Here is a 19,211-nt window from a genome sequence, read left to right on the forward strand (position 1 = left end):
ACCCGCTCCTTACTGTTTTGGAGTTCTTGCAAGGAAAGGGAGTGTGCTGTGCCAATATCATTACACTTCAGGGCCAGAATCATTTTATTTTAAGCTAGTTTCCTTTACAGTACATTTTCTTCAGATTCTACTAAAATGCTGCTTACACAATATTTTATTTTGCTGAAATGAAGATTCACAACTTCACTAATCTTACAATTAAGTTTTTTTCCCTTCTTCTTATTCATGACTAACTGATAATATATTACTTCCCCTAAAGATGCTGATATTTCCAACTTTTTTTCCCAAACATTCTTCTTATAAACAGCCATATGGGGCTAAGCATCTTTTTCAGTCTGTACATTAAGTCTTAACATCTTATTTTTTTTATCTCAATTTCTAACCCTCCTAGCTGTATTGCTATGGAAAGGGTAGTGACATTAATGTAATGGCAGAAAGCAGCAGTTTCAAAAACAGAAATATTTTCTCATAACATTTCTAGGTCCCACATTCCACCAGTTCAGAATGAATATGTATTTTCTTATATTCAGATTAGGCAGAATAGCACAAAGGAGTCTCTCTCCTTTTGGCCTCCTTCAATTAACTAAGCTCTGATGCTTATTAATTATTATTATTATTAATTTGTATTATCAGGGAGTCCAGTCATGGGCCAAAACTCTCTCCCCTCATCTATGTACTTCCTGTGCTGAAAAACTAGGTTTTTATTAGAATTAAAGTTTAAAACTTCCCATAATAAAGGGTCTTCTAACCAGCCAACAGGATGTAATCTATGCCAGAAAGAAATGAGGTAAGAAACTTCTTTCTGTCTCCCAACTCCATAAGCAAGAACAAATGGGATCAGTTTGGCACTCCCCATTAACAAATTTTCAAAATGGGATAGGCAAAGTTGCTGTAGCTATCCAGATCCCACAACAGATACTTTCCCAATTTATTTTTTTAAACAATAAAGAAGCCAGTTATGAGGAACTGTGGGACTCCCAAATATAGGGTTACCATATTTTAATATTCCAAAAAGAGGACACTCCACGGGGCCCCGGCCCCGCCCCAACCCCGCCCCTTCCCCACCCCCAGCCCGGCCCCAACTCGGCCCCGCCCCCGCCCCAACCCCACCCCTTCTTCGCCCCCTCCCCTGAACGCTCCACCCCCTGTTCCTCCCCTCCCCTGCCTCCTGCAAATCAAATGTTCGCGGGAAGCCTGAAACAGGCAGGCAGGCAGGCAGCGGGGGCATGAGGAGCCGCGGCCCAGTCCGGCCCCCCCCGGCCAAGTGGCTACCTCCGGCGGCCTGACCCAGCCAAGAGGCTCTGGCCCCAGCGTCTCCAGCCCGGCTCGGCTCGGGCCCTGGGGCACCAGCCCCAGTTCCGACCAAGTGCACCGGCCCCGGCCAAGCGGCTCTGGCCCGCCCTAGCCCCGGCGGCTCCGGCCCTAGCAACTCCAGCTCGGCTCAGGCCACGGGGCACTGGCCCCGGCCAAGCGGTGCCGGCCGGCAGCCGAGCACCCCCAGCCCCAATCCCAGCGGCTCCGGCCCGGCCCGGGCCCCAGTTCCGGCCGAGCAGCTCCGGCCCGGCCCCAGCCCCGGGCAAGCGGCGCCGGCTGGCAACCAAGCACCCCAATCCCCGATCCCAGCAGCTCCGGCCCGGCTCAGCTCGGACCCGGTTCCGGTCGAGCGGCTCCAGCCTGGCCCCAGTCCCGTCCCTGGCCGAGCGGCGCCGGCCGGCGGCCGAGCACGGCCAGCCCCAGCGGCTCCGGCTCCAGCCCAGACCCAAGCCCCACGACCCCTCCCTATTTTCCCAGACATGTCCGGCTTTTTGGAATTTCCTCCCAGATGGGGATTGGAGGACCAAAAAGCCGGACATGTCCGGGAAAATCCGGACGTATGGTAACCCTACCCAAAACAACTATAGTAGGGATAGTTGGCTTGGGAATGGCCTACTGAATTGTTACACAAAGAATGCAGCTTTCAAAAGGTCACATTTACTGAAGCAAAGCCATCCAGTCTGTAATAGTTACAGGTCACGTGCAAGAAGATACCTATGCTGCACAGTTCTCCTACAGTAGACTCACCTATCTCAGATGAAAAGACCAATGTTACCTTTGTAAAGTGAGCCTCAGTGAAGACTAAAGAGGATAAATTGGTAATTTTATAGGCCTTTAAAGAGTATTGCATCTGGCTCACTCACATCTGGAAGCCAGACAGTCTTCCTTTGCCCTTCAAAGAGAAGGAAAAGGGATTTAGAAGCCTAAAGTCTTATATTCTATCCAAACTGAACTTTAGAACCATATGAACATGCAGATTGTACTACAGCCTTTCCATTCTTTGTGTGAGATTAGGGTCAATGTTTGGCTAAACTATGTCCTGATTAAGATGAAATGAGGCCAAAACTTTGGGGAGAAAAGTGAGGCACATACATAAGACCATTTTATTTCCATGGGAAACCATAAAGATTGATACACAAGTAAGAGTGCCTAAACCCTCTAAGAAGCCACCTTCCAGGAAGAGAGGGGAAAATATATGAAAGGGGCTAAAAGAGAAAAAGACAGAGGAACTGAAGGACTAAATTCAAGCTCCAGGGAGGTACAGGCAAAATCTTCAAGGAGAACATAAGAACGGCCATACTTGGTCAGACCAAAGGTCCATCAAGCCTAATATCCTATCCTCTGACAGTGGCCAATGGCAGGTGCCCCAAAGGGAATGAACAGACAGGTTATCATCAAGTGATCCATGCCTTGTCACCCAATCCCAGCTTCTGGCAAACAGAGGCTAGGGACACCATTCCTGCCCATCCTGGCTAATAGCCATTGATGGACCTATCTTCCATGAATCTATCTAGCTCCCTTTTGAACCCCGTTATAGTACTGGCCTTGACAACAGCCTCTGGCAATGAGTTCCAGAGGTTGACAGTGCGTTGCGTGAAAAAATACTTTCTTGTGTTTGTTTTAAACCTGCTGCCTATTAATTTCATTTGGTGGCCCCTTGTTCTTGTATTATGAGAAGGAGTAAATAACACTTCCTTATTTACTTTCTCTATACCACTCATGATTTTATAGACCTCTATCATATCCCCCCCAGTCACCTCTTTTCCAAGCTGAAAAGTCCCAGTCTTATTAATCTCTCCTCAGATGGAAGCCGGTCTATACCCCTAATCATTTTTGTTGCCCTTTTCTGAACCTTTTCCAATTTCAATATATCTTTTTTGAGATTGGGCGACCACATCTGCATGTAGTATTCAAGATGTGGGCGTACCATGGATTTATATAGAAGCAATATGATATTTTCTGTCTTATCCATCCCTTTCTTAATGATTCCCAACATTCTGTTTGCTTTTTTGACTGCCACTGCACATTGAGTGGATGTTTTCAGAAAACTATCCAAATAATAATAATATATGGAGATATACCTATCTCATAGAACTGGAAGGGACCTTGAAAGGTCATCGAGTCCAGTCCCCTGCCTTCACTAGCAGGACCAAGTACTATCCCTGACAGTTTGTTGTTGTTTTGCCCCTGATCCCTAAATGGCCCCCTCAAGGTCTGAACTCACAACCCTGGGTTTAGCAGGCCAATGCTCAAACCACTGAGCTATCCTGATGAAGAAAACAGGTAAAATGGTTAATGATGCAGAAAAGGAAGAAGCATTTAATGAATAATTTTATTCTATACTTGGAAAGAAGCTGGATGATGTACTTGTATCATATGAGGTCGATGAAGTATCTTCCAGTCTATTAGTAACTGAGGAGGATGTTAGACAATATCTGCTAGGGATAAACATTTTTAAATTAGCAGGCCCAAAATGTGCACCCAAGAGTCCTAGAAAAGCTAGCTGGAGAAGGTATTTGGCCAGCTGATAATTTTTAATAAACCTTGGAATACAGGGGAAATTCCAGAGGACTGGAAGAGTGCTAATGTCCAATATTCAAAGAACGGCAAGCAAAATAACCTGGATAATCATAGGCCCTGTTAGCCTGACATCAATCCCATGCAAAATAATGGAAAGGCAGATGTGGGATTCAATTGATAAAGCATTAAGAGATAGGAATACAATTAATGCTATCAATGTGGTTTTATGGAAAATAGGTCTTGTCAAGCAAACCTGCTTTCATTCTTTGATGCAATTCCAAGTTAGGTTGATAAAGATAACGGAGTAGATGAAATATACTTAGACTTTTATAAGGCTTTTGACTTAGTGCCACATGTCATTCTGGAGCACGTTAAATAGATTAAGAACTGGCTAACTGATAGACCTCAAACAGTGGTTGTCAATGAGGAATCATCATCAAATGTGAGTGTTTCTAATGAGGTTCCGCAGAGATCATAATTAGGCCTGATGCTATGCAACGTTTTCATCAATGAGCTGAAGTAAATATAGTATCACTGCCGATAAAATTTGTGCATGACAGACTGGTAGAAAGCTACATAATGACAATGGGTCTGTCATATAGATCGCTTGGTACGCTGGGCCCATTTAAGCAAAAATGCTTTTTAATACTGAAAAATGAACATTCATACTTCTAGGAACAAGGGAATGGAGGCCATTCCTACAGAAGGGAGGGGGGGAATTTACCCAGGAAAGCAATGACTTGGGAAAGGATCTAGAGGTCATAGAGGACAAGAAACTCAACATAAGCTTGCAGAGCAAAGCTGTGGCACAAAGGGATAATGCAAACCTTATATGTATGAACAGGATGAGGGTGACCAGATGTCCCGATTTTATAGAGACAGTCCCAATATTTGGGGCTTTTTCTTATATAGGCTCCTATTACCCTCCACCCCCTGTCCTGATTTTTCACACTTGCTGTCTGGTCACCCTAAACAGGACTTCAAGATCTCTTTCTTGAGTGGTAACAGTCAATTTAGACTCTATTGTTTTATATGTATAGTTTGGATTATCTTTTCCAATGTGCATTACTTTGCATTTATCAACATTGAATTTCATCTGCCATTTTGTTGCCCAGTCACCCAGTTTTGAGAGATCCTTTTGTAGCTCTTCACAGTCTGCCTGGGACTTAACTATCTTGAGCAATTTTGTATCATCTGCAAATTTTGCCACCTCACTGTTTACCCCTTTTTCCAGATCATTTATGAATATGTTAAATAGGACTGGGGCCAGTACAGATCCCTGGGGGACACCAATATTTACCTCTCTCCATTCTGAAAACTGACCATTTATTCCTGCACTTTGTTTCCTAACTTTTAACTAGTTTCCAATCCATGAGAGGACCTTCCCTCTTATGCCATGGCTGCTTATTTCGCTTAAGAGCCTTTGGTTAGGGACCTTGTCAAAGGCTTTCTGAAAATCTAAATACACTATATCCACTGGATCTCCTTTGGTCGCATGCTTGTTGACCCCCTCAAAGAATTCTAGTAGATTGGTGAGGCATGATTTCCCTTTACAAAAACCATGTTGACTATTTCCCAACAAATTATGTTCATCTATGTGTCTGACAATTTTGTTTTTTATGATAGTTTCAACCAATTTGCTGGTACTGAAGTGAGGCTTACTGGCCTGTAGTTGCCAGGGTCACCTTTGGAGCCTTTTTTAAAAATTGGCGTCACATTAGCTATCCTCCAGTCATTTGGTACAGAAGTGGATTTAAATGATAGGTTACAGATGACAGTTAGTAGTTCTGCAATTTCACATTTGAGTTCCTTCAGAACTCTTGGGTGAGTACCATCAGGTCCTGGAGACTTATTACTGTTTAGTTTATCAATTTGTTCAAAAACCTCCTCTAATGACACCTCAATTTGGGACAGTTCCTCAGATCTGTCACCCAAAAAGAATGGCTCAGTTTTGGGACTCTCCCTCACATCCTCAATAGAGAAGACCAATGCAAAGAATTCATTTAGTTTCTCCGTAATGGCCTTATCATCTTTGAGTGCTCCTTTAGCATCTTGATTGTCCAGAAGAAGAGAGGGCAAGGAGATGGGAGCCCATAGAAAAGCCTCCTGTCCATCCTCCTACAAAGAATGGAGGCCTGAACCTTAAGGGAAATTAAAAGAACCCCCCCCCACCACCACCACCACCACCCAAGAAACACACACAGAACAAAAGGGGTGCCAGATATCTTAGGAGAGAGTTTCTTCACAGTACACCATTGAGAAAAGCACTCCCACACACACCAGTATGCTATCGAGGAAAATTTCTTTCTGGATGCTAATAGGATCTTCCTGTGTCTCTTGATAATGTCTAGCTCTTTCAGCATATTCCTTTCATGTGCCAGGCCAACAGTAAAAATGGATTTGGGTTGAGATGTATCCGTACAAAGAGGCCTTAGGATAGCAGATCCTTCTGATGAGGAAGGAGAAATGTGATTTTTGGACATTCTTAGAATGTATAAGCTGTGTTTCCACTAGGGGGTTATCCAGGATAGTTATACAGGTATATCTATACCAGCAAACCATTTTAAAGTGTACACAAGGCTCACTGACTATCTTGCCTCACCGCATACGATCTACCTATTTACTCTGTGCTGGGGGAACCAGGACCCAGAAGTTACTAATTTATTTTTGAAAATGCAATGAAATATTATTGCATTATAAATTATAAAAACATTGTGTGTGTGATTTCAAGATAAAAAACTAGAAAGGAAATATACATTTGTGTAGGATTTTTTTTTAAATATAGCAAGTAAACTTTTGATAAAATACAGTTTTGCACCCAAATTGAGTTTAATGGGATTTACGGGCACACAAGGAACGTAGAATTATACTCTTTCTCTCTCTATATTTTTTTATTTGTATTTTACATTTTTCACTCAATTTAATATTAGATAAAGGTGTCGTACTGCTCTACAATTGTGTCTCAATACTGACTCAAGCAGAGCATTTCTACAGTTTAGAGAATAATATAAGTGCTCAGAACCGCACTGCCCACAGACAACCAAGCAACTGAGAGAAGGCAACAAATATCATCTGGGTTGGTTTGAGTCAACAACCTAAAGGTGAAAGGTTTATTATCCCACTGACAATCTTCTGATTTATCCTCTTCCATCAACAAATATTGCATTTTCAAAAAATCAGACATATTCTAACAATTAATTTGTTGATATCTTTTCAATGACTAAGCAAACAATGTTTTGTAAAATTAGAAAATTAGATTTTGAAGTTTCTCTGTGCTATATACACCCAAATTACATGCACTATTTTGGACAAATTGTTATTCAAAATATAATCAGCTGGCACCTCCATTATAAATCCAGATTTTCAGGTTTAGATATCTTGGCTCTTTTAAGCTTCCGTGGGTGAAGTCTGGCATACAGTTGCTGACCAGATGTAGATTTCAAATGTTTTTAGTAGAAGAGCTTTTCACATTTTAAAAAATAATTAACCACCTTCCCACCTCCACTCCCCCTCCCCCCAACCAAATTTGGAACAGGTTTCAGAATCAGTAAGAGTAAAAATAAGTTTTATTTTTAAAGTGCTCAACCCCAAAGACATCCAAGCGCAGCACAAAAACAAAAAATATTTTCAAAGGCAACAGAGTCCTCAGTGAAAAGTAAAATTGCAAATCTAGCATTAAAATGCTTAAGAAAAAACAATATATTAATTCAAAAACAATACATAAGCCCAATAAACACCAACTAAAAGGAAAACAAGCTCTGGCTAGAGAAATGGTTTTAGGCAGGAGCAGTAATGATAGAGAACAGAGATTGTAAGTGTATCCTCCCTCACTAATTTAGTTCATGTACTGGTAGCAATCTTGGTCAGAGCTCTTATTTAGACCCAATTTAGAAATTTGGTCCATTTCTATAAAAAGCGGAGCACATTCTAATACAATCATATGATCATATTTCACCAGTATTATTCAGGTGTATTGACTTAACTTTCCAAATTCTACCCCATATTGAGATGGTCAGCTTCCAAGTTGTGAAGAGCTAGGGATATATTTTGTACATTAACTTACTCCCAGTTAGCTCATAGTGAAAGTGTTTGGACACTAATCTTCTCCAAGATGTCTGGACACCCCCAAATGTAGAAAGCATCACCACCTAAAGATATCAAGGACAGATATGCTTGCAAATTTTTGCTGGACTAAAATGGATGTAGTGCTGCAAGAACTAGAGCCTGTGAATTCTCTTTAGGAAAAACACATCCTTGCTCAACTCCATTCTGAGTCTGGCTCTGACAAAAATCTGGTGTAGAGGGCACAGTGCCTTTTGAAATTTAGGAAGAATCCATTAATGTTTTAGAAAACATTCCATTTGAGTCATGTCAGAGGTTTTGTGTGTGAGGACCCATAGAGTAACTCATTCCAAAAAGACCACCCAGAAGAGAGCAATTTATATTATAGGATGACCCTGTATGGTTCTATCTTAATTATCCTGAATGGAAAGGGAAGTAGCATGGTCTGAGAGTCTCTGCACAGTTTGAAAATTTAAGAGGGACTCTTAAACAATCCTGTTCCACAAGAAGTGGAAGATTGGACAAATGACCAGGGAGGATATAAAAATATCGCTCAGGCATGCAAGAGTGAAATCAGGAAGGCCAAATCGCACTTGGAATTGCAGCTAGCAAGAGATGTTAAGAGTAACAAGAAGGGTTTCTTCAGGTATGTTAGCAACAAGACCAAAGTCAAGGAAAGTGTGGGTCCCTTACAGAATGAGGGAGGCAACCTAGTGACCGAGGATGTGGAAAAAGCGAATGTACTCAATGCTTTTTCTGCCTCTGTCTTCACAAACAAGGTCAGCTCCCAGACTGCTGGACTAGGCAGCACAGTATGGGGAGGAGGTGACCAGCCCCCCGTGGTTCAGGACTATTTAGAAAAGCTGGATGAGCACAAATCCATGGGGCTGGATGCGCTGCATCCAAGGGTGCTAAAGGAGTTGGCGGATGTGATTGCAGAGCCATTGGCCATCATCTTTGAAAACTCATGGCGATCGGGGGAGGTCCCGAATGACTGGAAAAAGGCTAATGTACTGCCCATCTTTAAAAAAGGGAAGGAGGAGGATCCGAGGAAACTACAGGCCAGTCAGCCTCACCTCAGTCCCTGGAAAAATCATGGAGCAGGTCCTCAAGGAATCAATTATGAAACACTGAGAGGAGAGGAGAGGAAAGTGATCAGGAACAGTCAGCATGGATTCACCAAGGGGAAGTCGTGCCTGACTAACCTAATTGCCTTCTATGATGCGATAACTGGCTCTGTGGATGAGGGGAAAGCAATGGATGTGTTATTCCTTGACTTTAGCAAAGCTTTTGATACGGTCTCCCACAGTATTCTTGCCGCCAAGTTAAAGAACTATGGGCTGGATGAATGGACTGTAAGGTGGACAGAAAGCTGGCTAGATCGTTGGGCTCAACAGGTAGTGATCAATGGCTCCATGTCTAGATGGCAACTGGTTTCAAGCGGAGTGCCCCAAGGGTCGGTCCTGGGGCCAGTTTTGTTTTAATATCTTTATTAATGATCTAGAGGATGGTGTGGACTGCACTCTCAGCAAGTTTGCAGATGACACTAAACTGGGAGGCGTGGTAGATATGCTGGAGGGTAGAGATTAGATACAGAGGGACCTAGATAAATTAGAGGATTGGGCCAGAAAAAACCTGATGAGGTTCAACAAGGACAAGTGCAGAATCCTGCACCTAGGACAGAAGAATCCTATGCACTGCTACAGACTAAGGACCGAATGGCTAGGTAGCAGTTCTGCAGAAAAGGATCTAGGGGTCACAGTGGACAAGAAGCTAGATATGAGTCAACAGTGTGCTCTTGTTGCCAAGAAGGCTAACGGCATTTTGGGCTGTATAAGTAGGGGCATTGCCAGCAGATCGAGGAACGTGATCATTCCCCTTTATTCGACATTGGTGAGGCCTCATCTGGAGTCCAGTTTTGGGCCCCACACTACAAGAAGGATGTGGAAATATTGGAAAGAGTCCAGCGGAGGGCAACAAAAATGATTAGGGGTCTGGAACACATGACTTATGAGGAGAGGCTGAAGGAACTGGGATTGTTTAGTCTCCAGAAGAGAAGAATGAGGGGGGATTTGATAGCTGCTTTCATCTACCTGAAGGGGGGTTCCAAAGAGGATGGAGCTCGGCTGTTCTCTGTGGTGGCAGATGACAGAACAAGGAGCAATGGTCTCAAGTTGTAGTGGGGGAGGTCTAGGTTGGATATTAGGAAACACTATTTTACTAGGAGGGTGGTGAAGCACTGGAATGTGTTACCTAGGGAGGTGGTGGAATCTCCTTCCTTGGAGGTTTTTAAGGCCCGGCTTGACAAAGCCCTGGCTGGGATGATTTAGTTGGGAATTGGTCCTGCTTTGAGCAGGGGGTTGGACTAGATGACCTCCTGAGGTCCCTTCCAACCCTGATATTCTATGATTCACTGAACCATTCTGAAATGTTTTTAAAAGCCTTTAAGAAATGCTCAGTCAAAACAAACAAAAGTAGCTAACCTGCAACTTGGTTTGTAAATATATATAAACAACAGAAAGGGGAAAAAAATCATTAAGAGACATCGCAAGCAAAGTTAAGATTAAACATGAAAATAAATAGAGCCATGTACGGATACAAAATTTGCATCCCCATCTGATCTTCAATCTGCAAACATGGTCCACGGATACCTGCGAATAGAAAGTGGATAACCGCAGATTTGCAGGGCGCTAAAAATAAACACAAAAATTTAGAAAGTATGGAAATTACAGTTACCATCATCCAAACAACCATGAATTTGCCCATGTATCATCATGTACAGAACATATGAAAAACAGAAGACAATGCTATTCTCAAACAACGCACCAGTGACTCAAAAAACAGAAGTGTCATAACTGGACTAATCCTATCCTTTCTGATAACCTAACTGTAAACTCACTAGACTAGCATTTAAATCAAAGTGCTCCTGTCTTTAAATGCCTACAAAAAATGAATGTACTCCTGACACCTTTAAACCCATATGCTGCCATTGGAAAAAGACGGGCTTTCATTTTTTCCTTTAAGAAAAAGTGTTCATATTGAGACAATCACAACAAAGAATATAGGTTTAAAATATAAATGCGTTCTGAAACTTAGCAAAAAGATACCCAGATACTATATCTGAAGATACTAAATTCTTAAATGGTCAGAGCAAAAATTACGTAATTTACATACAAAGATGTAGTGCACCATGGGAATCATATTTACATAGACACAAAAGTGCTAAACCAAAGCCAGAGTTCCTCAACTCCGCAAACTAGAAAAATAAAATGGATTTAGTCAAGTAAAGCTGATTTAGGAGATTTAACATAGCCTCATTGCAAAAGCTCTATCAAACATGCAGACGTTAAGATTCTAATAAAATTCTTCTTTTTGATCTTGAAATATATACAGGAATAATTTCTCCAACCACTGAAATGCGGCCACCTTTAAGGTATAGGACAACACATTATAGAAAGGAGAAGAAAATTCTGCCCAAATACATTGAGACAGAATCTGCTATTACAATAAGGATTGTGGAATCTTTAATGTCCACAAAGAGAAGATACAAAACTTAAAAAGTCAAGGTTCAATGAAAGATCTTCATAAGTAAACAACACATCGCTCAGTTAATGTATGTCAGTAGACTAAATGGCTGAATAGAGTCTACTGGGATTCAAATCTCTACCAAATAGTGGCAGTTAGTTAAGATATCAAAAATCAATCCTAGTCCAATTCAAAAGGTAACTTTTGCCATAATGCCATTGTCTACGTCCCACCAAGCAAAGCATACTTCAAAAATATCGGAAAATCAGGGTTAACATTTCATGTATGCACTTCAATTATTGACTGGCTCACACTAACAAATAACAAGGCTAACATAACAAACAATTCTTGTTATTTACACTGGCATCAAAGTAATGAGCTCCAAAATAATCTAATCTATATACACAAATTACTAATCTGTTTTCGTGCCGATTGAATTTTTATCTGAATACAGTGAAACATGGCGGTGTGGGGGAGGGGGGAATGTTTGTTGTTATTGTTTGTTAAATACATGTCCAGTATTTCCTATTCAAAATAACAAACACAGAAGAGAGGAAGAACTTTATTATTTACATCCTGGGAAGCTGTTTTTTTATATTTTAAATATATAAACACAAATATGAGATGTAAGTCTATAAATTAAGAAAGGTATATTTTAGAAATGAAAATAAAACCATATGAATATTCATTTCTAATAATACTTTGAACTTATAAACCACCTTCCAACCAATAATTTTAAAGGATTTTTACAAATTTTCATTAATATACAATAGTTACAAAACAATCTAAAATAAAGGCTTTGGGGCGAGGAGGCTGTCCAGTCCCAGCTGCACTCCAGCCATAGGAATTATGATACCTACCGACAGATTTCACAATGCATGACAAAAAGGGGCCATGACCGGGACACACTGCAGTGCAGGGTCAAAATGAAGAAGCTGCAGAATGCCTACCACAAGGCACAGGAGGCAAACGGCCGCTCTGGTGCTGCGCCCACGAGCTGCCGGTTCTACAAAGAGCTGGATGCGATACTCGGTGGCGACCCCACCTCCACTGCCAAGGCCATTGTGGATACTTTGGTGGCTCGTGTGCCAGTCAATAGTAGACTGAGCCAGGAGGAGGACAAGGATGTGGAGGGGGCGGGAGACCCAGAGGTAGAGGACAACTCGGAGGTCAGAGATGCATGCAGCCAGGAGCTCTTCTCTACCGAGGAGGAGGCTAGCCAGTCACAGCTGTCAGATGTTGGCGAAGCACAAACAGGAGAGGAGGCCCCTGGTAAGTGGATTTGATTTTGGGAACCGCTGAAGCGAGTCGTTGGGGGCTGGAGGGTTTCAGAAAGCAGGCTTGTGTCTGTATGATGCATGTACCACTACATGCCGAGTCTGAACAGTGGAACAGGATGTTGATTGACTCCCTCACTTCACGGGAATCCGCCTCAGAGATCTCCAGGAAACTCTTATGGACATACTGGGCAATCTGCTGCTGCAGGTTCTTTGGCAGAGCTGCTTTGTTTCTTGCCCCATTAATGGTAACTTTCCTGTGCCACTCTGCCGCCACGGGGAGAGCTGGGGGCGGGGGGAAAAGAGAATACTTGCTCCACACAGGTGGGCCGCATAAGGGCCAGTGCAGAAGCCACAGTCTTGGAGAAAACTCTCCCTTTATTTCCCGCTCACCCTCAGCAGCAAGATATCTTCCATAATGAACACAGCTTGTGGAAAAATATGGGGACAGAAATAATTATAAGGCCCCCACCCTACAGTGCTGGCTCTCCCCAAGAGCCACATGCCCAATGTACAGTAGGGTCTGGGGACACTGATTTCCCCTGTGGCTACTCACCATTTTGGGGGTCTTGTGACTCATGTGTGCTTGCCTGGGGTCAGCCAGTTAGTGACAAGTATGTGAATGCTGGCTGTGTTTTAAATAATTGAATCAGTGGTCAGTGTGTTGCAAACAATACTGCTTCTGTAAAATTTGGCTTTACAGATATGACCTTGGGAGCCCAGCCTCCCTCTTTGTTACAGCTGGCTGAACGGCTGCGCAGAATTAGAAAACAGCCACGAAGACCTAAGGAGAACTTTCTGCGTGAGGTCAAGCTGCACTCTGCGACCGAAAAACAGGAAATGAAGGACAGCGATACAAGGGACCGAAAGGAAAACGTGGCGCACCAGAATGAAGCCATGGAGTGGCTCTTAAATATTATGGAGTGCCAAGTGGACATGCTCCAGGCGATACTAGCACTGCAAACTGAGCAGCTCCACACCCACCCTCCCCTGCAGCCACTGTCGCAAAACTCTTTCCCATGCAACCCCCTCTCCCCCCAGACACTGCCAGCACACTTTTATCAACCTCCTGGCTCCAGTCTGTATCCGCGGCATTCCACTTCTCCCCCATCACAGTCCAGCACTGGGGACTCCCAGTACCCACTGCACTCAATACCCATCCCTCTGCTGTTTAGCCCTGCTAAAGTACAGTACCCACTGCTCTGTACTCCAAAGGAGAAGGTTGGATATGATCCCTGGACATACACAAATCTTTAACTGTCCTGGGACTCCACACCTCCTGGGATCTTCCCTTCCCCCATCCCCCTCAGTGCTGATGGGGTTTTTTGTTTGTCTCTCTCCTCCGGTTGTTGGTTTTTAATAAAAGAATTATGTTGGTTTGAAAGAAATCTTTATTCTATTAATTGAAAGCAAACAGAGCCCTGCAAAGCAACTGGCAATTTTCTTAAACCTTCATAGTGCATTGTCTGCACCAGTCACAATCACCTCCTAGTATTAAAAGCACTGCACTCCCGAGTATAGCAACAAATATTAGTGGCTTTCAACTTCAAATTGCTGCCTTCAAATTGCAGCCACTGAGCCTCAGCGGTCCAGTTCTGAGTGAAGTTTTCACTCTTCCCTTCACAAATATTATGGAGACACACGACTATAAGCATAGGAATATTGTCATCGGCCAGGTCCAGCCTCCCATATAGGCAGCGCCAGCGGGCCTTTAAATGGCCAAAAGCACACTCAGTCATTCTGCACTTGCTCAGTCTGATGTTGAACTGCTCCTTGATGTTGTCAAAGTGCCTGGTGTATGGCTTCATAAACCATGGCATTAAGGAGTACGAAGGGTCTCTAAGGATCACAACGGGCATTTCGACTTCCCCTACAGTGATCCTCTGGTCCAGGAAGAAAGTTCCTGCTTGCAGCTTCCTGAACAGGCCAGTGTTCCGAAAGATGCCTCCGTCATGCACCTTTCCGGACCAGCCTGCATTAATGTCCGTGAAACGCGCACGGTGATCCACAAGCGCCGGAGAACCATAGAGAAATACCCCTTCTGATTAATGTACTCGGTGGTTAGGCAGTCTGGTGCCAGAATTGTAATATGCATGCCATCTAGCACACCTCCGCAGTTAGGGAAGCCCATTTGTGCAAAGCCATCTACAATGTCACGCACGTTACCCATAGTCATGGTCTTTTGGAGCAGGATGTGATGAATGGCCCTGCACACTTCTATCAACACGGGTCCAACGGTCAACTTTCCCACTCTGAACTGGATAGCGACCGAACAGTAGCAGTCCAGAGTAGCCAGCTTCCACAGTGCAGAAGCTTTGTGGTCAGCTCAGAAAGGAGGTTCCATGTGTAGAAAGTGACACTGAAGAAAGAAAAGCGGTGGTTGTGGGAGAAAGGGACAAACAGCCATTGAGGCTGGCATCTCTGAGGAGCAAAGAGGATGGTGAGCTGCATGATAAAAAGGTAGATAAGTAAAGAAGGGACATGTTAAGAAGGAGGCGGCTTTGGACAGATTAAATGACTAGGTTGACATGACCACGGACTCCTGTTTACATTAAAGATAAGGTGATATACCATACTTTGTCAAAATGTATCACACAACTTAATTACCAATGAATTTTATATAAATATTTCTTCTGCAAGATGCCCAGAATTCCCTTGAAGTATTTCATCCCTCGTTTGCTGCAAATATCTTTTTTTTTTTAATACAGCAAAAAGTGTGTTACATGACATACAAAGTAAAGAGTATGTACGTGATGGAGACACAAACCTTTAAGTGATGTTGCTATAAGCACCACTGAGAAGCTTGGAATAGTGTGAAACAAGAACTAAGGGGTAAAAATTACTAGAATTTAAGAAATCAATTAAAGATTATGAAAATACATTTTAGACTCTACTTATTACAACGCATATTCTTCTTTATATTTGATTTAACTTCCCTGTAGCCCACAATTAATAAAATCCGGTTAGTACTGGATTACTGCATCCTGCTTGAGAACAGAGATAATGTGAATATTAAGAAGACAGCCTTCAAAAGCCCAAGCATGTATAAAGGCCATAATAAAATAAAATTCCTGATCAGATGTAATGGTACAAAACAACTTAGATCCATTTAAACAAAGCACTCAGCTTTTCTATGTGGTAGACAGACGTTTTTGCCCCTGTACAAAAAATGCTGTCCCTTTTAAATCATGTTTTACCTTTTATTTTTCAGTGTTTTAAAAGCAACAGTAATAAAGAAATTGGTGCTTTCCGTTTTATGAATGACAGTTTTAAATTAACAACAGTCCATTTGCCAAGTCCCAGAAACATTCCAACTATCAAGAAATTTAAGTTAGACATCCCAAAATATAACAAATAGATACTCCTTGCTAGCAAATAAGCTAGTCAGATGAATTAAAATAACCTGTTAGCCACTCTGCAGCCTCAGACTAAGAGACAAAACATGTCCGGTATCCCAATGACATCTTTCAAGTTTCAGACATACAGAATTAGGTACAGAACTTACAAAGCACTTGGTTAGCTGAAAAGATCAGTGACCCAGAGGGGAAAAAAAAATGAGGACCCAGAACAAACCCATTTTAGCATTTCCAGCAGAATTTTTGTTAACACACTGATGACTAATGGATCAATATGGACTGTATCTATGACTAATGGATTCCTTAGTATTATGTATCATTCACAAGAGAATAGAACTAGAAACAAAACAGAAGAAGTCAGTAAGCTAAAAAATATTTAGCAAAAACTGAAAATTTAATTTGAGCTTTAAAACACTACAACAGAAGTAAGAAGAACTGCTTATGTTAGCCACTGAGCACGAATAAGACTGAAACTCCTTGCTATAGGCATATTTGTCTGATAAGGGAGGCACACTAACGTGACTACTATATCAGAGTTAGAAGTATCACAAGTACCCAACCAAAGTTCACTTCTAGGTACAAGGCTTTATTATTAAAGACTAATTTTAAATATTCAGTATATTTCGCATTTATGGTACTTGGCTATGGTATGTATTTTTTCTTCCACACTAGCAACACTGTGCAACAAAGTATTACCCATCTAACATGCTGATTTTATTATCTCCCCTCCCCAAAGCATGCTTCTGTCTTTACTGCAACACCATTTCATTATAAGTATAAAGTTTTCAGATTCTTGACTGACTCAATGGTGCCTACAATATATTCCCACCTGGTTTCCACACTTTCTGGTGTTAATACAGACTAATGCCAAAGCCCAACCCAGTCATACCTCATTCTCTGCCATGAAATAAACTCTGCCAAAATCCAAATAATGTTTTAAAGGCAAGGCAAAGGTTTACCCCTTTGCTGAAAGAAGCAAATCAGGTGCTAAATAGAAAGAAAATTATCAGGTGCTAAATAGAAGCAACTGATTTTTTTTTTTAAACAGGTATGTACTGTAGAACATTTTAAATTATTATATACGTGGAATGTGATGTCTTATCTTGATTAAAACATTTTTAAATTAAATGATTTAGTTGACTCCATAATTATGGTTTTAAAGTGGAGAGAGTGTCTACATACCCACATGACAGTGAAATAAAAGATTTTTTTTTAAATCTGCATTGTTAGCAAATTCCTATTGTTGAGCCATTCTCAAAAGCCAAGTCTCTCTCCAGCACATAATGATCACAAAAACACTGAAGCTGTACTCACATGTAAGGCAGAGGGATCTGGCAGGAATTCAGCATCCTCTCCAAAGATAAAATCTGGTGGTAGCTCTGGGTAGTGGGCATTGAAAATTATATCCCCTGAAATAAAAATAAGTGAAAAACACTGTTTATTTCCACTTCATATCCCCAAAATCCTAAGTACTGCAGAGGAAAAATGCAGTAAGTCAATTTTCAATTAACAGAAGTCATATGCAAAACACAACTATCAGATGTACTGGATGATAAAGTTAATTCTTGAAGGCACTGCATCTTCCTGTGCAGGTACAGAAAACATGTAACAAATTATTGCTTGGTTTCTCACTGCTTATCCCAGAAGGGGATACCTTGAAGCACTGATATAGTTAGAAAAGCAACCATCTAAAATAGCACCTTCTTCAAAGCAGCACATCTGGGATATTAAGTGATTAAAAATTAATGCCCAGGATATCTGTTTTATGTATTTTTGTGAGTCATATCCAAGGAAAACCTGTTGATTTGCTATTGATTTTATAAGGAAGGCACTCAGGTACTATGGTGATGGGTGGCAGAATAAAACCCTAAGGTAGACATACAGAAAGCCAAATTTGCAATGCAGTGAATATTGGGAGAGGAAACCGGAAACAATACTGTCTCAAGAATTATCACAAAACTGTTAGGGATTCTGCAAATGGTACTTACCTATTACTGAAGATGACATAAGAGACAGAACACAGGTTAATTCAGGGGTCGGCAACGTTCGACACGCGGCTCGCCAGGGTAAGCACCCTAGCGGGCCGAGCCAGTTTATTTACCTGCTGACGCGGCAGGTTCGGCTGATCGCGGCCCCCACTGGCTGCGGTTCGCCGTCCCGGGCCAATGGGGGCGGCAGGAAGCCACGGCCAGCACATCCCTCGGCCCACGCCGCTTCCCGCTGCCCCCATTGGCCCGGGACGGCGAACCGTGGCGAGTGGGGGCCGCGATCAGCCGAACCTTCCGCGTCAGCAGGTAAATAAATTGGCCTGGCCCAGCCCGCCAGGGTGCTTACCCTGGCGAGCCGCGAGCCGAACGTTGCCGATCCCGGGTTAATTGTTGGACCTAGGTTTTCAGTGCTGACAGCTGTGGAGGAAAAAAATCATCACTGCAGTTGTAAACTGACTACATATGATTTAAATATCAGGGAAATAAAATATGAACTCCTTGGTATCCTTTTTATAGCACTTTCTACATTTAATAACCATATTTCAAAAGAAGGCTTTTCATTTTGTTTACATCGCACAAAACACACTCATTGCACATGAACAGAGAACTACAAAACAAACATTTTAAAATGCATTAAATATTCCTGAGTTTACTGACTTGTTTTAGGCATCTTGTTAAATGACACCAACAGCCCCATGCATTAGGCTACTTTAATGCTGGTTTTGATAAGAAAAAAAATCTTTATACAGTAGAAGTCGCTTCATTTAAGCAGCCTTCTTGATTAAGGTGAGTTAGTAAACTCTGTGAGAATTAAGGGAGGTACGGAGCTTCTAAGCTCTGTATAAATCTCTGTGGACCTTACTATCTATATTGACTGAGACACAGACTGTCATTCAAATCTGGGTATTAAACAGATAGTGTCATGGATTTGGAATGGTCCTATCATCCTATCATGCAGTGGTTTTCCCCAGCAAACAATATTTGGGAGAGGACGTAATAGATCAGCTGGAATCATCCCAACTAACCACATCCTGACTGAGTGGAACAGAATATAATGGAAATACTAAAGAGCTGGACTATATGTTATTTTGAATGTGTATTAATGCCATCTGAAATTAAATAAGACTATTAATTAGGTCACAATCTCTGACATGGAGTTCCCATCTTAA

At 42.1% G+C, this 19,211-nt stretch overlaps 1 protein-coding gene across 1 annotated transcript in view; it reads right to left on the bottom strand.

The window, feature by feature from the left end:
* The window catches only part of BABAM2 (BRISC and BRCA1 A complex member 2), a 326,004-nt gene that overhangs the window by 239,174 nt on the left and 67,619 nt on the right, over positions 1-19,211 (bottom strand). Inside the window, exon 4 of the mRNA XM_054024102.1 lies at positions 17,369-17,463. Within this exon, the coding sequence (XP_053880077.1) occupies positions 17,369-17,463 (95 nt within the window). The remainder of the gene's footprint in view (positions 1-17,368; positions 17,464-19,211) is intronic.

This window comes from Malaclemys terrapin, chromosome 3 (genome assembly GCF_027887155.1).
Source record: "Malaclemys terrapin pileata isolate rMalTer1 chromosome 3, rMalTer1.hap1, whole genome shotgun sequence".
Classification (NCBI taxonomy): Eukaryota; Metazoa; Chordata; order Testudines; family Emydidae; genus Malaclemys; species Malaclemys terrapin.